General features: G+C 44.0%; 1 protein-coding gene across 2 annotated transcripts in view; it reads right to left on the bottom strand.

The window, feature by feature from the left end:
* Window positions 1–786: 786 nt before the first annotated feature.
* Window positions 787–23,346, bottom strand: part of PRRT4 (proline rich transmembrane protein 4) — a 38,561-nt gene continuing 16,001 nt past the window's right edge. For both annotated transcript variants that reach the window (XM_083183262.1, XM_083183261.1), the window contains one exon: window positions 787–2,956. In XM_083183262.1, the coding sequence (XP_083039388.1) occupies window positions 1,038–2,956 (1,919 nt within the window). In that variant the 3' untranslated portion in view covers window positions 787–1,037. The remainder of the gene's footprint in view (window positions 2,957–23,346) is intronic.

The following is a 23,346-nucleotide window of genomic DNA, read 5'->3' as shown; positions in this document are numbered from 1 at the left end:
GAATATATTCCAACCCTCTGTGCTTGGTTATTGTAAAGGTGCGTACACACGGTGAGATTTAATTTTCTATTAGACAACTATTAGATATGAGTCTTGATCTGGGTTAAAGTGTTCACATTCGATTTGACTATATAGTACAGATCTGTACCATATAGTCTTGCCTGCCAGGACTATTTATCTATTTGATTTAAACTACACGGGAATGCCCATTCGATTTGGCTTCTATAAGCAAAATTGAATAGAAAAATAGTGCATATCTCACCGTGTGTACCCTCTATAAGTCTTTCTGCTTTGTGTTTGCAAGCTCTCAAAACCCCTCTCAGCTACCCTGATCTTGTTTTTTTTTTCTAAATCCATGATTCTTGTCTGTAATTTTGATATTCCTTTAACTCCTGTCTAGTAAGGTAGAGCACCTGTACATTGAATACGGACTTGTTTTATGGCCCAAGATTATTATCCTACTCTATTACTGCTAACTGCTGTAAATCTAGCCAACCATTCCCTCCAGCCATTGGAATCCACCTTGACAAATTACATTATTATGTGACTGCTATACCTTTGATGTTTTAAGAAAATGTTTACAAGGTGAAAAGGAAAATCTTTTGAACATGTTGTTGTCTATAATTCTTGGTTTGATAGATATGGAAAGATCTTTTGATTTTTCCTTTTTACATGTAATACACTTTTATAGAAAAAAATAAACAAATATTTTTAAGTCATCACTCTGGGGAGTAAGAAATGATGAAACATTATAAATGTTGTATAATCTTGAAAAAAAAAAAGAAGTAAAGAAGTAAGGTTTTAATGATTAAATATATAAAATATGTAGGGTGCAATCTAGATACATGTTTTTATTCATTGACTGGGATCAATAAAACTCCCATACTTAAAATGAAGAATAACCACATCTGCCCAATATATATGTGCATCATATGTGAGATTTCTTTTCGACAGTTTCCAGCAAGCAGCAACATGGTCATTAATCTAGTTGTGTTTTTGTAATTCCCCCTCTCCTATAATACATTTCTTAATTTAATTTACAAGTCAATGGTGTCACTGCAAACACTCAGGGCATCTATTGGTCCAAAAACATCTATCAAGTCTTCTCTCAAACTATTTCCTGGTTGTGCAGTAACATCCAATGACTCCTGAGAGGGTGGAGTCAGTGTGTGATATCCAGCCTTTGATTTCCATCCAGGCTCCTGCTTTCCTTCAGGGCAGGACATGGTATGTTCTGGACTGGAGCAAAGCACCAAGGATGATCCATCCAGTGACATTTTACACAGAGAACTAGCTGTGCTCTGTTCTCCCTTCCATATCCCCAGAGAAGAGGAGGCTGGGGTGTCTTGCCTGCTTGTACTTGGTATGGGTTGAATTGTTGGCAGATCTGTTTCAATCTCCACACAAGAAGAAGTTCGGTAAAGCCCCCTGTCTGCAGCCTTTTCTATAAAGACACAGTCTTCCAGTGGTGTGGCACTTTTGATGGTGAGGGATAGGCTACTGGACAAGGTAGTTCCATGAAAAAGACTTTTGGGTATCAAAGATTCGCTGAAGAGTGCCTCATCAATGCTTCGGCGCAGGTTGATTGGAGATGGAGGCCGAAAGTCAACAGTGGAGTCACTGTCAATTTGTACACTGATAAATGATGGCGTTTTAGAAACCGGGTGAAGGCTTAAACCTTGAACCTCAAGGCTTTTGCTGCTGTGGTAAATTAAGCTCAGATCTTCCTCATGACTTAAGCGTTTTTCTACTAGGGTGTATAATGGAAAGAACTCTGAGTCACTCCTAGCAATGGTGTCACAAATCAGCAACTTCTCATGATGGGAGGAAGCCCACTGGGAGTTGGCCTGTAAAATAGGTGCCTTCATTGTCACATGGCCAGGGGAGAGTTGGAATAACTGTGTCCAGCAGTTGGTCCTCCCCATCTCATTGGCACAAAAAATTGGGTAGGCGCCTATGAGTGCAAGGGGCAGACAGATGCCCACTTCACAAAGACTAGAACTTAACTGGAATGCCCACCAGGGCCAAGGCCCAAAAACAATGGACCCACCATAGCCCATGGCATAAAGCACTGCATAACTTTGAAGCCCAGCATTTAAAAGACCAAAACAGGCAGACAACAGTACAATATAAGTTGCTCGACTCCAATCTTTTAAGCTGGTGAAAGGGCAGCCATTGGTATATTCTGCAGGAGGAGCAGAGCTCTTGAGGTCATAGATTTGAGTGTTTTGTGTCCTTGCTATGCAACAAAAAATGAAGAAGCAGAAAGAAAGAAGTACAGTTAATACCACATAGACTCCCCGCGACACCATAAGAAGAAAAGGGAACTGATGTAAAAGGTCAACAACTACAACTGCTCCTCCTGTGGTGATAAAGTGAAGAAAAGCTGCTGATGCAAAGATGCAGATCCGTGGAAAGCTTGGTGTTGAATGCTGAAGGCGGCATCTTGAACACAGCAATAGGAAGGCAATACTGAAGCTTGAGGTCATACAAGGGAAGGCCAGATCATGCAATAACAAAGCGGTAAAAACTGGTAGACGTTCTTTGTGACCATATGCATCATAAAAAAGGGTAAAAGCTCGGCTGCTGCCTAAAGATATCAATAGCAGATGTAATATTGAGAAATAAAAGCCACCTGATGGGCATCTGAACACAAGACAAACAACAGACAGTAGAGCCAGCAGAGCCACTGTTCCATAGAGGCCCACAGAGCCATATACCAGGGCCTCCCAGGCTATGCCCCAGTCAGCCACAGATGTATTCCAATCAGCATGCAGTGTAATAAATATTCGAGGAGAAGAAAGAAGAGGCACATATCCACTGAGAGTCGGATCTTCTTCAAGAGCAGTTGGTCTCTGTGTCATGCTGAAGTCACATTTCTCAGAAGTAGAGTGGTGGCAGCCCCACGAAGAGGAATTAGTTGGTGATGTTGAGCCATGTAAAATAAAAGCAGGATCTAAAAAAATGAAAAAGTAAACCGATAAGTTATATGCATACAATGGTTATGAAAAGAAACCAAACTTAAAATTGCCATACATTCACCTGGCCAACAAATTTGCCACATTGGTGAACAGAAAAGTAGTTATGAGTTCCAACAACAGTCTTAACAATATTTCTCATGTTAAATCTGGAATATTTACTGGAAAAAATGGATTGCACATCCTGAGAAACCTTTTCTCCATTTGAAAAGAATCAATTGGACTCGCCTTTTTCTTGTTGGAATACGTAGAAGGAAAGTACTTTTTTTGACTTTAGTGCACATTGAATTGTATATATTGCACAACTTTTCTCCTTTTTTCACATTCTTTTTGTATCTAACCTCAGCGCTGTGGACTGTTGTTGGAACTCATAACTACTTTTCTGTTTACCTTTGAGGACTACTGGTGTTAGTCCTATCGATTTCCAAAAAACCCCTACAGCCACTCTAGCGCAAACCTTAAGTCACACTCACCTTTGTCATTGAAATTTACCACATTCATTAAAATATAACTGCCCAGATATGGTTTTGTATTAACATTTTACCTAGGGTAAAGGGACTGCTTACTTGTATGCGGAATTATGCCCCATAAAGCCTTTTGGCAAGAAGCTGAGGGATAATAGGAAGGTGCCCTTCCTCTTCTTGTAATTTGCATTATTGAGCACTACCTGGAGAGTATGTACTTGGGGCTTTCTAATAAATGATATACAGCTAGTTCAAACCACAATACCTTCTCTATGTGTGATCGGTAAAGACATAGATGTTTATTTACTAAGATGGGAGTTCTACTGAAGATGGGATTTTTCTATGGGCAACCAATCAGTCTTGTAATCATTGGAGCCGGTTACACTCGGATCTCCTGCGTTCTGTTGACGTATACAAATACATACATATACACATTTACATACTGTGTTGTACGTTGTTTAGCAATGTGGTGCCTTCCAAATAAAGTTATATATCCATGACTCCCACAAGATCACCATATGGCAGATTATGAGATTAATAGGAGGCACTCCAACGGATTTTTCAACAATAATTCTGTATTGTGAAAATTCCTTTTACAGCATGATAAAGTTTTTCGTGACAACATTTCTAGACCACTTAGGGTCTTTTCATCAGGACACACTCCTAATGACATATGTGCAAGATTGTGACAAACAAACAGTTTGAGACAGTAGCATAGGCTGTGTGCCCTTCTCTTTCGGCTTAGAGGAAAGAATCGCACACTTTTCACCTTGTTTGTAGTTTTACTACAACGTTTTTCTATAAAGCTGATACCCCTGAAGAAGCCCCTTGTTGGGCGAAACGCGTCGGGTAAAAACAGCATGTTTTGTCTTAAAAGACTTAATAAAGAGAATAACACCAAGTTATGGACTGAAGTTGAAAAGTGTGCCATTCCACACACATTACTGGACTCAATTTTCAATACAGGTTGAGTATCCCATATCCGAGTATCCGTTATCCGAATTATTCCGAAAACCATACATTCCAGAAAGTGAAAAAAAAAAAAATTTTTTTGCTAAAAACTCACTGGGGACATCTGTAACAGCACTACTGGTGACATGATATGTAACTGCCACTATATATGTGCAAGAAAATGATTGCTTGGCTTTCAAATTCAATATCTGAGAGTACACAAATTTTGTTTCATGTTTTGAAACCTTGTTTTTTGAACAAATAAAATATATTTGTGTGTATTTTATGTGGTAATAAAATATATTTGTGTGTATTTTATGTGTTTATACAGCATACATGCAAGATACTTCAAAATACATCATTGAAATATTAAAATATTCCGAAATACGGAATAATCCGTTATCCAAAATTCTCCTGGTCCCGAGCATTTTGGATACGGGATACTTAGGCCCTTATTCTGGTTGGTGCGGCCGGAGCCGCACACGGTGCCCCGGCCGCACAAACCAAGCACCGCCCACGAGACGGATCGCCACGGCCGTCCGTACACGGATGGCTGGCGATCCGCATAAAAATGGTGGAGGCGTACGCCTCCACCATGGTGGGAGCTGCCCCCTGCATTCGATGGTCGTCGACCATCGAAGGCAGGTCCGCACGCCCCAGCAGCTCCCGCAAGCTGAGACCACACGGACAATCGTCCGTGTGGTAGCTTGTATGGGGGCTGAGAGCTGACATCCGGCGACGTCAGCTTTCCGCCCCCATGAGTTGCGTCATGCCCTCATTACCATGCATACGCCCCGCGTTTGCATGGGAACGCCCATGAAACGCGGGGCGTACACATAGGGAAATGAGGGCATGAAGCCCCTCACGCCCCTATACGCCCCCTTTGCGGCGGACGAAATCCGTCTGCAGCGAAGGGGGCTGCACATGCGCAGATTGACCTCTGCGCATGTGCAGTGTCAAAACATCGGCGGTACGGCCGCACGCGGGCCGTACCGCATAGATTAGAATAAGGGCCTTAACCTGTATATTCTAATTAAGGCAACTCTATTTTAGGTATGTAAAAATCAAAACACCGTTGATGACCTGGTACGGCTCTCTTGGATGAGCACATCTTAAAAATCCACACAATGATTTCTTTTAAGTCTGATATAAATTAATAACATTGTTATGAAGTTTATAAATGACTGCTTATCCTGTTCATTTGTATGGTCTGAATGAGAGGATAAATATTGTGCATGCCAAATGAGACGGGCCCACTTTAAATGAATACCGGGAGACAAATTGCCCTGTGGTGGACAATGCAAAGCCGTCAGACTTGTGTGTCAAATTAAAACTGTAAAAGGTGCATTATTGCAATATATATATATATATATATATATATATATATACACACACATTATATATACATACTGCCTTATAAAGTTTTATTTTACCTCCCAGCTTCATAAACATCAATTACTTTATATCCATTATCTCTTATCACTTCTGAAACTCTCAATAAATGAAAGAGTGAGTTATTTTGCACTGGATATAGACACGTTTTCTGAAGCAAACATTCTGACTAATGAAGACTGCAGGGAATACCTCCTAAATCAGAATATGTTCTAACAAATATTAATAAAATCCCAGAGGTTCTCTCTGACAATCCTTCTCGGACACATTTTATTTTGAACTGCTGTGTTTGTGTTCAATACTGCTGAGTGGTCTGGATTTCCCATGTTTAAAACCTCTACTAAAAGTCCTTTACTTGTCATTTCAGTTTAAGTTGACACAGCAAAAATAAAATAAAAATGTTTCTTTCCCAAGTAGGCAGCACTAATCCATTTAGCAATTTATTTATCAAATAGAGAAGCAATTTAACATAAATAGCAAATTAAATGTTTCTCAAGGTGTGCACACACTGGCCATTTTTGAATGAGGTTATGAAAATCTGAGTGAATTTCACAGGGGGTGAACCACTTTCCATACTATGAGACTATGGAAAGTGGTTCACCCAACCTTTAATACTAGCTGATCAGTGGTGTATTTAGGAATATGAAGAAAGAAAGAGGTTTGCTCGGTGGATGCACACCAAAGAGGTTGATTTTTGTTTTATTTAAAACTTAACCTTTATTGGTTTATTTTTTTAATTTTTATAATATGAGACTATGGAAAGTGGTTCACCCAACCTTTAATAATAGCTGATCAGTGGTGTATTTATAATGGGTGCAATGTGAGTCCCAGGTGGGCCACATCGCGCACATTATTTGCACCCATTTTTAATACTTACCCCTGGTGAAGGCAGCAGCACCACCAAAATAGATGAAAAAATGGCTGTGACGGGGAGTTGTGCGCCTGCTCAGTAGAGTCTGAGCCCTCTATTGCTCAGACTACTGAACTGTGCACTAGAGTGGTGCTGGACAGTTGATGGATGGCAGTGGCCAGCAATGTTGCGGGAGCCCATACACACTAGGCGATTATGAGCTCAAAACTGGAAAAGTGAACTTAAAATTGCCTAGTGTGTATAAGCCTTCAGTTTTAACGTGCTCAGCTGAATTCTTATTTCTGTGTGGTAGCATCTGTGATGAAGGGACTGGTACCAGATGGGTGGTGTGTCATTACAGTGTAAACTGGAGATTATTTTTACACTGTGCCCAGCACACCATTTTCTGCTAAATGAAGACACTAACATGTAACAGATTGCATTGCTGTTACTCATCTCCAGGACTACGCACAGCACTTCAACATAAAAAGAAGTGCAATAATTCAATTCTGAGAAAATCTTGTTAACTCACATTTCCGGGCTCAATAGAGATCTTGTATGTTATGGATAGTATCTGCTCCTTATTATCAGATAGATAGCTCCTTTCCTGTACACATTTTTATCGTACTCTAATAGTAGTTAAAATGTAATATTTTCCCAGGGTGTCATTTAACGATTGTGTATAGAAGGAATGTGCGGTTAGATTCAATTTTGCCTAATTGCTGTAGAATCACAGATAACCTACATTTTATTACTATGGAATTAAAGTTTGTACTACAGATGGAGCCCCTCTCATTCAGGGTGGGGCTGGTGATCGAATCGCCAGCCTCCACCAGAAGGGAACATGCGCGCACGAGATGCTGGCGCTCCCCTTTCTGACGGAGGTTCCCGCAACCCTCCTAAACCTGCATGCACCTGGTTACGTTGGAGCCATCCGCCGCCTGTTCAATGCATCTCCCCCACAGCCCCCACTCTGAAGCGGAGATGGGCAGGGAAGCCGCTCCCCGGCACCTTGCTGATGGGGACGGGCGAGTGTGTAAGACAATTGCGCCTCCCTGTCAGATGGAGCTCCTGTGCACCAGCTCAGGACATCTGGCGATCCTGCAGGCTGGCTGACAGGCGCTCCATCTGTGCACTTGTGATAATAACTAATAGGATGTTAGTCTGCCTCATACACACTAGACTATTTTGGGCAACGCCGATATCATTAATGATAACTTACTCCCAGGGGAACAATCTAGTGTACGCATTCTGAACGTTATAGTTAGCAACATTGCTCAGTGACCTCACTCACCTCAGCAGCTAACATGTATCGTTGACTATATAGTCTACAGCACAGATGACATGGAGGTAGGGTGAAGTTTAATATTTATATTAAGTGTACACACTAGACGATATTAATGTATATATTGCTAACAATATTGTTATTAATATCTTTAACATTATTTTTTGGCAAAGTCATTTGAAATGAAAATCTTCAAGTGTGTATGGGCCTTAAGAATCAAGTTTAGTATTGTGATTATGGTGTTTCATATACACGATGTACATGTAATTACTGCAAAACATTGTTGGGGTGGAATGGAAAAGAGGATTGACAACCCAGGCACTGAGAGCTTAGCTTCCATACTAAGGTGATGGGTGAAATGGGTAGAAGATATATTTATGAAGATAAAAGTGAAGATTTAGAAGGGATGGTAGTCTTGGTAAAATGTGAGGTGTGAAGTTTGAAGATGGAGGGACTAACAGAAAGCCTGTTATGAGTTCCATATACGAGGAGGGAAGATTGGGAGAAATCTGGAGTCGGGCGTAAGATGAGGTGACCAGGGGGAACTAGAGTCGGCAAAGGAAGAGTAAAGGGGGTGGGTGTGAGCAGGAAGAGTTTAGGTCAGAGATGTAGTATGATACAGAGATATAAAGATCTTTGAGGGTTAGGAGTTTGAACTAGATGTGAATAGTTAGCCAGTGAAGATGGCAGCAGAGGGCAAGTCAGATACAGAGCATGTAAACGAAAAATTAGATGCGTGGCAGTGTCTGTGAGTGTCCTGTCCTGAAACACTGCCATCTGCTGGCAGAGAGTGAAACGACAGCTCTTTCTCAAACACACATAAACACAGAAGGTAGCAGTCTAGCTTTCAAAGCAGGCTTACTAATAAAAATATATATATATATATTAGTAAGCCAGCACGAAGCAAAAGCTTCGAAAGCTAGTCTGCTATCTTGTGATTGTTTCTGTATGTATGAAAGAGAAAGATGTAGTTTTGCTCACTGCCAGAAGATGGCAGTGTTTCGGTTACACTCGGACACTAGATATATATCATGTAGGACGTAGGAGAGTTAAAACGGACACCCAGTATCAAATTCCAAACTTTTTGTAAAATATACCTTAGGTCCCTCAGCTTAGTTTTATTATTCTCAACCTCAACATTGGTTAGAAAAGGTGGGTAGTGCTCACAATTATTTCCACGTCCCTCCTGACTGTATTTTGAATAGATTGAATAAAGCTTCTTCAAGTGGTGCCAAATCATTTTGGTATGGCTTATGTTCACCCCTAGATTCACTAGTTAAGTCCCCTGCTCAACTAAATTGGGAGAATGATCTTCACTGCACTTTCACTCTCAAACAATGGGAAACTAAGATATGGCCTGCTACCTCTAAACTTTGCTGGCACCTCTGCAACTATGAAGGTACTATTTTTCATATTTTCTGGGATTAAAGTGTTTACCCTTATTTCTGATGTTCTCGGTCTTACATTGTCCCCGGACCCCACTGTGGCTCTATTACACTGGAACCCTAGTTTAATATCCCAGTCTGCCAAATCTGTTTTAGGCGACATCCTGTTATCTGCCAGAGCCACTATTGCCCAGCACTGGAAATCCCCTTTCATACCCCCATTTGACAAAGTTGTTTCTAAAACCCAATTTAATTTTGAAATGGAGACCAAAGATGTCCCTTACTCCACGACACTTTCTTCTCCTATTAAGAAATGGCTTCCATGGCATATCTTTGTTACAGAGGGTAAGGGGGCTTTGCCTTTCCATATCACAGACTTTGTCTTCTCCTTTTAATTTGAACGAATCACCATCGGAAGACCTTTGATCTCTCATCTAATCACTTGCGATTTATCACATGTAACGGGGAGCTGCAGCGGGAGGTGAGGAGCAGGGGGTGATCCTCATCAGGGGGACACCGGAGCGGGCAGCGGGCCCTGGCGCTTTAACTAGCTGGCGGCGGCGAATGCTGACCTGGCGGGCGGTGTGTGTTCACAGACATCAGCAGCGGGGACGGGCAGTGCAGTGGCAGCCGGGTATTAGCTTTTTAAAATACCTGTCAAATGACTGGACAATCTCTGATTGGCTTAAAGCTCAGTCAATGAGAGAACGGCCAGTCATTTGATAGGTATTTTAAAAATCTAATACCCGCCAGTCCACCACTGCACTGCCTGTCCCGCAGTGCTGCTGATCACACCGCCCGGCCAGGTCAGCACTCGTCGGCGCCGCCAGCTATTTAAAGCGTCAGGACCCGCTGCCCGCTCGGATCAGATGTCACACATCTGCGATTTTGGGACGATTTCACCCGGTTATCGCCCCAAAGTGCCGAAATCGGATGAAATCGTCCCAAAATCACATAGTGTATGGGGGCCTTAAGATTTCAGACGCAATTTCCTTTGAATTCCCCGGCAGCTTCCCAGACACAGGATAGATCTTTTGTGTAATTTCACATAAGATCTATTGTAAAGGTGCCCACACACTAGAACGATTTTTTGGCCGATTGGCCGATTACCGATAAATCGACAGATATATCATCAGATTTTACAGAAAATCGGTTGAAAATCGGCCGATTTCGGTCCGATGAGTGCTCCCGTGGATCTTTTGCTAAATCTTCTGATTTAACGTGCTGCATGAAAGATCAGAAGATTTAACAAAAGATCCATAGGAACGCACACGGGATCTTAAGAACAATCTTTGTTAAAGATGTGCGCTTGCCTGAAATCTTTTGTCCAGGACAAGCAAAAGATTTGAAGGATAATTTATGCGCACATCTTATAATTGCAGATCCTTCTAGTGTGTGGGCACCTTAAGGTCTGCAACTCCCAGCGTACTGGTCGTTAGTAGCCTCTTCAGATCTTAAGGCCCCCATATGCGATTTGGTCCCGATTTCACCAGATTCAGATGGATCAAGCAGTGAAATCGGGCCAAATCGCATGTCCAGACACCCGGTCCGACCCGATGCACGGTCCCGTGCGCATCGGATCGGAGTCGGGAGGTCGGACTGGCTGCACATAAGATGGAGCAGGGTGGCGGGGACGCTGCGGGGTGGATGGCAGGGGACGCTGCTAGTAGGGCAGAGGCAGCGGACGCTGTGGGGGACAGTGACACAGAAGCGGCAGTAACGGAGAGCCGGGAAGTGGGAGCCGTCAGTGTTGAAAAAAAAAAAAAGCCTACAATGAATGGGCAGCCTGTGATTGGCTGAGCGCTCTCTCAGTCAGTCAGCAAGTGGCTGAGAGAGCGCGCAGACAATCACAGGTTGCCCATTCATTGTATGGGCTTTTTATATTTTTTCCAGCAATCCACTGACAGCTCCCGAGTCCCCCTGGCCGGCTCTCCATTACTGCCGCTTCTTTGTCACTTTCCCCCGCACCGTCCCCTGCACACTGCCTCTGCCGTACTAGCAGTGCCCCCCAACAGCCGCCCCGCAGCGTCCCTGCTGCCCAGCCTTTTTAATAGGATTCTCTCCCGCAGCTCGCCGCTACACCGCGGCGAGCGGGAGAATAGAAAAAAACCCTATTCAAAAGACTAGGCAACCGCTGATTGGCTGAGAGCTTTTGAATAGGTTTTTTTTTCTATGCACCCGCCGCTCGCTGCTGCTGACTGCTCTCCAGTCCCCACGCGCAGCCTCTCTCCCTCCCCCCCCCCCAACTGCTCCCCGGGCACATAAAGTGCCAAATCTTATCAAGATCTCCCGGGGAGCTGCCGAGGGAGCTCAGGGGAGGTCGGGGCTGACTTGTCCTTAGGACAAGTTGGCCAACTGTATGGGGGCCTTTACGTGCAGCACATAAGATCCACCTCACAACCTGTGGGCCAAAGAATCAGATTGGTGCTTTGGTACGATTACGATGTGCACTAAATCACACACACAATGCAAATCGTGCATTCGCCCCTAAAAATCATTATAATGTATGGGCAGCTTTAGATGCCATGAATAAGGCAGCATCGACTCAGTGATTACTGACTCTCCTAACATTTTCCTCACCCTGGTGGGACACTGCAGCCCATGGTAGGGACAGCAGGATGGTGTGTAAATAGCAGGACTGTCCCGCTGTTATCAGGACAGTTGAGATATGCCTTTATGTAGATGTATTCATAATGTATTTATTACCCACATTTATAGTTCAGCGGTTTAAACAAATACAGGTCAGGAGGTATAATCTCCTATCTTTTCCTTTCCTGACCTGCTGTTTCCCTTTGCAGAATGATATACTTCTTTATTAAGATGTTCAATCATTCATAGGACCCATAAACAAAGAACAATAAAAACTACAGGGAACAAAAATGATGGGTAAAATACTGGATATATCAAATAAACCTCTCAATAGTGTTTTATAGTTATAGTTTTCTAAAAGATTGAAAGGTTGTTCTCCATCAAAACTTGTGAGCTCAATGTGTGTTTGATGCGTAATGATGCTTCTATGGGTTATGGGAAATACATATACGTAAGCTTAAGCCAGCATGCATATCCTGCTACTCTGCACAGTTGGCTGGATACAGAAAATAATAAAATAACCTTGATTTAATCAGACAGCCTGGTTTATTTCCAGACCACCCAGTCGGCTAACAGCCTCCCATGACAAGTGACAGTAAATATTCATCTCTATAACATAGAGCTGAGCGATCAACCAGACACAAAATGTGAGCCTTGCGATGAACTAATCCTCCCCCCACTTATAACCTAGCTTCATTTTACTTGATATTAAACACATGTAATTATTTCAAAAGATATATCCACTGCACAGTTAGCTATACAAATACTTAAAAAATAAAATCTCCAAATAAACATACAGATGGAGCCCCTGCCATCCTTGGCCGGGGCTCGCCAGACCCTCCCCGCTGGCGAGCGCCGGCGGCAGGGGCTTCACCGAACTGGGACGTGTGAGACGCACGCATGTCCCAGTCTCTCGGCGGGGACGCTGCGTGTCCCTGCCCTTCTCCGCTTCATAAAGACAGGCAGGGTTAGGCAAGGGCGGGGACCGGAGGAAGGCTCCGTTGCCATGGGGGCACTCGAACGTCTCGTGTGCGTGCGCCCCCTGGCGGGGCTGCCGTGATGTGGCCGCAAAAAAACCCACATACAAATGAATGGGCAGCCAGTAATTGGCTGAGAGCTCTGCACAGATACCTCCAGCGGCACCACATCAGGAGACCGTATGACTAGAGAGGACCTGTGTTACCTTCCTTATTTCTTAAGCATCCTTGGACTGTGACACATCATCCATATTCTTGGTAATGTGCACATACCTGCAGTAATATCCTGCACTTTATTTATATTTACTTTATTTATATCCAGGAGTGAGCAATTCAATCAGCTTTTATACATTTTTTACCTCTATTTTTATTAGTATGTGATGTATATTTATATTAATGTGTTTTTCACATAAATAATATAAATTTCAATTGCATTTGTTTTATTCATTGTGGTAAAAAGCGCTGCTATCCTTGTATTCTTTTTTCCTATGGCTGCTGAAGTCCATGCTGATGTATGCAGCATTACCACCGCGGTCATTCCGTCCCTGCTGGGATCGGCAACAGTGTATGCACTTTGCCGATGATGGCTGTCTGTAGGGTTCCTGCATACACACATCATTTAGTGTGTACCCAGCTTAAGAAGTATTTAAAAACACACTAAACTATACTAACCCTTTTGTCCTCTTCCTCATGGTCCCAACACTGAAATCTCACACTTACCCTAGAGAACAAAGCTCTATTCTTAAGCATGTCATCCAATGGGCAACTTAAACCCTCTGCTAACAAACAGGTCAATACAGATCTTATGCTTGAAGGCATTCAGCCCATATGTTTAGAAGACCCAACATCCAGTGTGTGTGTGTATATATATATATATATATATATATATATATATATATATATATATATATATATATATATATATATATATATATATATATATATATATATATATAGTACTTATGTAATATCTGGGCTCCCGTTTTTCTTATGAGATTGCGTCCCCTCGCGGGGCTCGCTGTGCTCGCCACGCTTCGGGCACGGTGGCTCGCTGCGCTCGCCACACTATATAAAATCAACTCCATGCGTAGTTGGATAGTAGGGGTATGAAAAAATGGGGTGTATTTAACATGGGAGCCCAGATAATACATAAGTACTATATATATATATATATATATATATATATATATATATATATATATATATATATATATAGCAAGTGAGTATCAAAAGACACAGAGGGGGCGGCACTCCAACGGAATTCAATGTAGAATGAAACACAGAGCCACAATGTTGTGATCTAACGTTTCGGCAACTTAATGCCTTTATCAAAGACACAGAAAAGCATACAGAAACACTTACTTACTTTTCTATGCTTTTCTGTGTCTTTGATAAAGGCATTAAGTTGCCGAAACGTTAGATCACAACATTGTGGCTCTGTGTTTCATTCTACATTGAATTCCGTTGGAGTGCCGCCCCCTCTGTGTCTTTTGATACTCACTTGTTATACATCCCCTTGGGAGGGCACCCCGGTTGTTGCTGTTTATCTGAGTGCCGGACCCAATCTCGACTTATATATATACATACACACACACACACACACACACACACACACACTGTACAGCTATGCATAGAACACAATTTATAATTTGAGTAACCCCTGAAGTCCCGGAACACCAGTGTAAACTCTGTATTGAAGAGGCCTTTTTACTTCTGGAATCAAGTTGCACTATAGATCAGGGGTGGGAATCTCCAGCGCGAGGGCCATAAAGGCCCCCGTAGCCAGTTTGACTGGCCCAACCACTCGCTCGACGGCTTGCCCGGGATTCAAGGAAGGGGGGAGTTCTCGCAAGAGGTCGGGAGTTCTCATGAGAGGAGTCTTATTCAGAGCAGGCAGCCGGAGCGTGGGACAGGTGAAACAGGGTAACATTTTTTTAGTGGGTAATTTAGATATTTCCAGTGGGGGCCGAGGATAGTCGCATACACATGAAGCTCCATTCTCCCAACCAGGGAGCTCCCCATCCTCGGCCCAGGGAGAAGAGTGGCGGAGGAGGCAGCAGGGGACAGACAGAGAGCCCCCCCCCAGTGCAATGCAGGAGGACTGCCGGAGCTCCAGGCTGCCCAGGCGAACTTAGCGCCCCCCGCCCCTGGGAGGACCCCCAAGGAAGGGAGGAGGTAATGGCATCTGTAATGGGGCAGTGGACCTCAGCGCAGAGAGGGCCCAACCATCGTCCCCAGCCTCACCTCCCCTCCTGGCTCTCCCTCCAGCCGCAGCTACAGCCAGGGCCCCTGACACCCTCCAGCCCCACAGCAGCAGGCCAGCCTCTGGATCCATGAGAGATGGCCTTTTTGAGCCCTTTCACTGCTGCCCTGGAAGTAGCGAAGTCAAGATGCTGCCACTGATGGCTGTCTAGGATCTGTGCAACCCAGCCAAAACATGTACCCCTTGTCTTCCCTGTAGTGTTCCATATCTGTACTGTTTTTTACTTGCTACCTATTTGGCTGTTGCAAACACCAAGTGGCGCCATTGAATGGCTGCCTGGGTGCTGCACAGCTCAGTAATTATATGTTCCCCATGTCCATGTCCCTCATCAGGATACGCTTAGGGAATATCTGTACGTGTGATATATGTCTGTACTGTCACTGTTACTTGTTCCCACCCTGGCTGTTGCACAGCAATCCAAACCAAATTCCTAGTATACGCAAGTATACCTGGCCAATAAAGCTGATTCTGAAGGATATTTTCACATTACAAATGGCCCGTGGAAGAAAAGAGGGTTCCCCACCCCTACTATAGATCAGAACGTATGCCAATGCTACAATGGGCTCTATGGGCTCAGACGGTGTAGTGGTTAGCAACACTGAGGTCCGATTCCCACCATGGCCCAAACTGTGTGGAGTTGGCGAGACCACACTTGGAATATTGTGTTCAGTTCTGGGCACCACACCTTAAAAAGGACTTAAATTAATTGGAACAGGTACAGAGAAGGGTGCCGGACGGGGTCCCGACAGGCATTCACCCGACATCGGGATCCCAACTGTCAAAACACTGACAGCCAGGTACCCGACGGCCGTCGGCTATTTTCCCTTTGTGGGGGTCCATGACCCCATATAGGGAGAATAGAATAGGTGGTTCGCGTAGCGAGCGAGCCACCATGCCCGCAGCGAGCCCACAAGGGGCTTAGTTGCGCTCACCATGCTGTCAGGGTCCAGCCAGTCGGGTTTACCGACATCAGGATAATGACTGTCGGGACCCCGACTGTTGGACCCCTATACCACACCCACAGAGAAGGCCGACTAAAATAATAAAAGGTCTCGAATCACTAGAATACAAATATAGGCTAACCAGGCTGAATAGGTTTTCACTGGAGAAGCGGAGGTTGAGAGGTGATACGATTATAATGTTCAGATACAGAATTGGGAATCATATGGAACTGGGAGATGATTTGTTCACGAACAGGCCTATACTTAGGACACGCGGGCATCTACTGAGGTTCGAGGAAAATAAATTCCGTACTAAATAAAGAAGAGGATTCTTCAACATTAGAGCAGTAAAATTCTGGAACTCCGGTGGGGTGGTTACAGCAACTACTGTAAATGAATTTAATTCAAAGCTGGATACATTTTTGGCCAATAAGGGAATTATATATATCTTAATCAAGTCAGTAGTTACAAATCAAATAGGTTGAACTCTATGGACTAACATCTTTTTTTCAACTTTAACTACTCGGTTTTTATGATACTATTCTTCCTGTGCTTTAGTGGGTTTACTACAGTTTCCTCCAATAATCCAAATATATACAGTACTCATGGGTTAATTGGTTCCCAAAAAAATTAACCCTAACATGAATGTGTGTGTGTGTGTGTGTGTGTGTGTGTGTGCTGTGGCGTAAGTTTGTCCCAACTACCCGGAGGCAAGATAAATATTAGTGCCCATGAGAGTGTGACATGGTCCTGCTTGGAGGGGGAGTCAGCCACAAAAGCGATGACAGCTTTAAATGAATGGATTCAAACTTGCTGGGGAGGAGAGGTGCCCCCTTGGGAACAGGCGCCTGGTGGCAGCGGACTCCATTGCCTCCGAGAGTTATGCCTTTGTGTGTACATGTGGTAGGGAATATAGATTGTAAGCTCCACTGGGGCTGGGACGGATGTGAATGTTAAAATTTTCTCTGCGAAGTGCTGTGGAATATGTATACGTTATATAAAATAACTGGTAATAAATATTAAATACAATAGTGGCCATCCTAAATATGCAGTAAATTGCAGATACCTTCCTGTTTGTAAATCGTTCTTTGCATTATTAATGAGAAGAGCTAGACTAGGCTGCTGTGTTGAACTCTTTGGGGAATACTTATACCGACCCTGAAAGTATACTGCAAGAAATTAACCTGAGAATGATTGAGAATGATTGTGTGTGCATGCATATGGGGTCTGTGGTAGGGAATATAGATTGTATGCTCCACTGGGGCAGGGATTGATGTAAATGTTATCTGTAAAGCCCTGAAGAAAGTGAGCGCCCTATATAAATAACGTAATAAACAAATAAATATCCTCAACCTGATGATCACATTCCCTGCCCACATCTGGCTGTTAGCATTACCTTAATGAAAGGGCCCAACACTATTCTTAAAGATATTAACACATGACGAATAGACTCCATGGAGGGAGATAAAGTGGAGAAGTTCAAAGCAGCCAATCAGCTTCTGTCATTTGTCCACTTTTTGTTGAAGGCTTGATAGAGTTCCCAATAGATCATCTAAATCTGGTGAAAGTACAGCTCGATCCTGCTGCTCAACACAAGAGTCAAGCAGCAGAATTGCCAGTCCTTTTGACTATATAGGCGGGTAACAGAGCAGTCCATGTGGCCATATTATGGTCACCTTCCAACCATGCACATAATAATACCTGCCAACTTTTCCTCCACAAATCGAAGGACATCTGTGCGTGCCAAACATTTAGGGTGTATGCTCTTGCAAAAAAAATGCCATACCTATGACCCACATCAACCTTTTTTTTTTTAAATGTGTTGGCTTGTCCGGTGCTCTTGTGAATAACTGCCGTATGCATGTGCACAGCATCGATTCACCGCTACCCTGTTAACAAGAGCATTTAGTGAGAGGGGTCCTCCAAACTTCCCCCTCCACTGTGGCCTGCAGGTGGGAGAGGTGGGCAGTGCCTCACAAACAGGACTTTCCAGACAACATTGGAACAATTGAAAGGTATGCAATAATGGTCCTCTCAATTTTGACATTATGTTGTCAGTTCAATTATCCTGCGATATTGCACTGTATATGCACTTTCTAACATTCAAAGCTCTTCAGTGATGTTATCTCATTTCACTCCCAACTTTATAAATAAATGTCCATTCCAGTCATCTGCAAATTCCACACTGTTATGCCAAAGGCATCTACTGGATTACTTTAGCTAGGATAATATGTATATTTCATACACATAACATAATACTGCATGTGGTTCTATTGCTTAACCGCTGGACAATGTACAATTTGTTAATGTGTTCTATTTCTTGGCCCTAGTCATGGAATATGTTAAAAAAAACAACTCTTCTGCACACACAAGGGAAGGAGGAGGAGGAGGAGGAGGAGGAGAGAAGAATGGGAACTGAACAGTAAAGGAGAGGTTCTGAGAAGCAGGGAATGGTACACAGCTGAGCAGGAAAGGAGATGCTATTTCTGAGATTTTCTGCAAAGATCACTAGAGAGAGGGGAAATTAAACACACTTCTCTGCCTGGCTCAGTATGTTAGGGATAGAATTATAGTACATACACATTTTAAGAGAAACCATCCATCATCATAGCCAAAACTTCCCAAACAGGACACACTTCATCTGGTCCACAACTGTCTCCAATTATTACACAACCCTGGGGCAGTAGGTAATACCCTTATTGTTTATCAACTTTTCATTCAGTCTAGGATTTTATAGAAGTAATCAAGTGAGGAATATTAGCAAGCCATTGTGCATCGGATGAAATGGGAAATGTATGAACCCGTGAACGCTTTTACAATAAACCCTTAATACCCAGTGGCTGTTTATGATCTATGTGGAATACAGTGTGCTTGGCATGAAGTATTATAAAGTGCACACCTGTCTGCACTGCACCACAGTCTTGCTTGTGCTTCCACTGTCCCCTATCTGCTTAGGAAGCAAGGGGCTAGCTGTTAGAAAAATCAAGTCTTACCATAGTTGGACTTACTGGACCCCCAGGATAGATAGATAGATAGATAGGTTTTACATTTAACATCATCATCATCATCTGACCAAAGAAATGTTTGCATATGCCAGTGCCATTCACATGCCAAGGTGCTTGTGATTTGTGAATAGTTAGGGCTGTCATTATTTTGGTCACAGAGAGGGAAACCAAAATTGCATGCCATTTTCCCATTCACTCTCTCTCTCTCTCTCTACTCAGCTGGTGACCTAATAGATGCAGATGTGACCATCATATGTTTACACCGTCAAATTAAAGTTTGATCACACAAGCCTGAGATAGGTAGGGTAAACATTACAAAATAAAACTTTAGGGTCAGGGCTTGTAGATGTAATTTAGGTGAACAGAGTAGAAATGGATAACTGCACTACTTCCTGTACAATTATTTTTTCAGTGCTGTGGATCAACAATAGGTCCTAGAATGAATCCCACAATTGAACTGGTTTACCTTGAAGGTAGAATTAGCACACACCCATATTCCTATTCTGTTCAAATCTGGTTCAGCCCCACCTTCCTTTGTTTATGTTTTATCTCTAGCAGTAAAAGTGCATTTGCTCTGATGTAACCAACTTCAATTCCTTTTCACCTTCCCCCCCAGGAAACCAGCCAGACCATTAATTTATTAGACCTACAGGGCATAACTTGACCCAGGCAAAGACTACATCCCCGGATCCCGAACTTCATTTCCCTCAGGACTAGGGTTACCACCCGTCCGGGATTACTCCGGACAGTCCGGTAATTAGACCGGGTTTCCAGAGTCCGGACGGGTGGCGTTCCCGGACTATTCAATGTCCGGGAACTGGAGCTGGTGGCGGGCATCCCTACAGCCGCCGCGGAGGAGGAGGCAGTGGGCACGGCGGCAGAGGACATGTCATCACCTTGCTGCCGCCAGCGATCGCGCCCCCCAAGCCGCCTCCTCTTCTTCTGTCCCCCGCTGGCCTGGGCTGCTGTGACTCTCCGCCCCTCCTCTCTCACCTGGGCACAGGGCAAGCACTGTGACGCGCCTCCTCCTCTCAGTCGTCTCATGGGGTCACCTGACCTCGCGTTGTCCCAGCGGAGTCTGGCAGTGGTTGGGTGCTTCCTGACCATAATCTTGGGGGCGGAGCTGTGCTCCATCTGGCTGCCACTAGTCCGCTGTAATTGTGCCTGCTCCTCCTCCTGCCCATGTGCGTGGCTGTTGCTGAACCCCCGCTCCGCACTGCAGTGTCTACTTCACTGGGCTCTTTGAGTGCAGACGGGACCCGAGAAGCAGCAGAGTTGGCTAACTGATCCTGGGGCAGGTAGGCATCTCACCTCGGGCGCTTTCTCTGGTGCCTGTACACTGTGCATGTTGTGCCTGCTTGCATCCAGGCATCTGCTCTTTATTTCTGCTGCAAACTTCCCTCCCACACTACAGTACCTGGCTGTGTCCTAATAATCCCCCTGTACCTCTGCTGTCACACCTTGAGGCAGTGTTACATATTTATGTTCATACTGATTATAGTCATTGGTTTTTATAACACTATTATTGTTTATTCATCTGTCACCCTTTGTGTGCCCCCGTCACACTGTGTGCCCATGTCACCCTCTGTGTGCCCCCGTCACCCTGTGTATGCAGCTCTGTCACCCCATGTGTGTGTGTGGGCATCAGGGTGTGTCGCATAATGTGTAATGGGCATTAGAATGTGTGTGATGTAATGGGCATCATGTGAGGCGTAACATGTAATGGGCATCAAGGTGTGTGGTGTAATGTGCAATGGGCATTACAGTGTTTGGGATACCGTGTAATGGGCATTATGGTGTTTAATATAATGTGTAATGGGCATTACGGTGTTTGGTAGAACGTGTAATGGACATTATGGTGTTTAGTATAATGTGTAATGGGCATTACGGTGTTTGGTGTAATGGGCATTATGGTGTTTGGTATAACATGTAATGGGCATTACGGCATGTGGTATACTATGTAATGGGTGTGTGATATGTAATTGGCATTACGGTGTCCGTGTTGTCCCTAATTTAGAAAAACTTTTGAGTCCTGGCATAACAAGTAATAAGCATAATGTGTAATGGGCATCACGTTGTGTGGCATAACATGTAATGGGCATTATGGCATGTGGTATACTATGGCATTTTGTATACTATGTAATGGGTGTGTGACGTGTAATCGGCGCACTGTCCATATTATCCCTACTTTACAAAAAACTTTTTGAGTCCTGGCATAACATGTAATGGGCATTGCGGTGTATGGTGTAACATGTAATGGGCATCACGGTGTGTGGCATAACATGTAATGGGCATTACTGCGTGTGATGTAACATGTAACTGGCATTATGGTATGCAAAATCAATTGAAGCAAAGCTTAAAAAAAATCTCAACATAAGGCGGGTCAAAGGGGCGGGGCAGTGGGTGTGTCAAGGGGCGGGTCACTGTCCGGGAATCTCTCAACAAAAAGGTGGTAACCCTACTCAGGGCTGTAAAACATTGCACGTCTTCTTTCATCCCTGTTCATGGAATACCACGTGTAGATAACTGTCAGTATTAACTAAGTTTATGGGGCCTACACATTGGATTATTTTAGGCCATTTTCTAATCGATCTGAATAACTAGGGGCCATAGCGATGAGTGGCGCTGTGCCTTGCTATAAGCCGGTGATTAAGATCCAGCAATGCTGGATAAATCTAGTTAGATCACTGGGAGAGGTCACTTTTCTCACCAGAGAACACTGGCCCTGACAGAACACTCAGAATACATTGCTCAGCAAAATCTCTACATGTGTAGGCCCCATAACCCTCTTCCCCAACTGAACCAATAACTGTGACATTTGCTGGGTCTATACAAGCAAATGTTACTAAATAAAAACAAGAGACCCTTTCTGCGAGTGTTCTTGATGCAATAGGAAGGTTAGATCAATAGGTCATAAAGATCTGTTCTGTGTGTCACTTGTGGCAGTGACAGATTAACAGTGACGGGAGTCCTTTGTTTTCCTTAGCCATCTGAATCAAAACTCTATTAAAAGTTCTAGAAATGTAATTAAAATAAAACAAATGATATTTATCTGCTGACAAACTAATCTAATTTTAAGTCTATTTTAAGTAAATTAAATAACCAATTAACAATTATTTTAAAATTAGACTACCATAGATTACACAGAATTGAATGGCAGATAAGAACAACTTGGCCCATCTAGTCTGCCTGAGTGCACACACACCTACACAGTAGGGTTAATCATTTTTGGGAGGCAATTAAGCTACTAATATATTTTTGGAGCGTAAGCGGAAAATGGAGCACCCGGCGGAGTCCCACACAAGTACAGGGAAAGCATCTGGGGTTGAGTGTGTCCAATTGTTGCAGAAAATATTTTGAAAGCGTCTGGGCTATCTCCCACTCTTTCTCCAATATGAATATAATACGTAGTGCAGTCTCCTATACAACTAGCCTTCATCACGTAGTTGAATGTGTTTGCACATATTCTGGACTGCACCATGGGGGTTAATTCAGACCTGATCGCATGGCTGCTACTTTCCACAGCCCTGCATTCAGGTACATGCTGCCCAGACAGAGTGAAATCCAGTCCTGTGCAAAGCTGTGATAAGCCTGCAATTTTTATTTTCAGCCCTGCAATTAGCTACACACGCAATCACTCACACAAAATTATTTTTCCAGTGTGCGCAGTCTCTGCATAGCCCAGGACTTACTCAGTGGCTAGTGTTCCTTCTAAGAACTGGGCAGGCTGGTGCTGCATGAGGGCAGCGTAAAAGGGGCGGATGGAGCCCGCAGACAGCACTGTTGTTGGTGGGCCAGGGCCGCGGTCGTCGCCAAAGGCCACTGACGTCAAAGGGGGCGGGCCCCGCCGAAGTCACTGCCGGGGACGCGCATCTGCGGAAACAGGCAGCAGGCTGTTTTAGAAGCGCCCTGCTAAAACAGCCTAGCGTGAACACTAGGTGGCTGCAATAGAAACAGGCCGTCTGGGTAAACCTGTGGTTTCCCTGCCCAGAAAATGACCGGTTACCACACTCAAACTCTGGCTTTCTGTCAATCAACTTGCCTGCGGCCAGTGATCAAAAATGTAGCAGGATTTTATCACAGGATGCCCTGACGCTGCGCTCGCCATGCAGCGGGCCCGGTGCCACGCTACGCTCGGCACACTAATTTATTCTCCCTTTATGGGTGTCGTGGACACACACAGAGAAACAACAAAGTGCCGGGATTTTGGCGGTCGGGATTCCGGCGTCGGGATTTTGACCGCCGGGATTCCGACTGCATCCCTGT

The sequence above is a fragment of the Crinia signifera genome, chromosome 4, assembly GCF_055691185.1.
Source record: "Crinia signifera chromosome 4, ASM5569118v1, whole genome shotgun sequence".
NCBI lineage: Eukaryota > Metazoa > Chordata > Amphibia > Anura > Myobatrachidae > Crinia > Crinia signifera.
The sequence above is the reverse complement of the archived record's forward strand: the minus strand, read 5'-3'. Positions and strand labels throughout refer to the sequence as shown.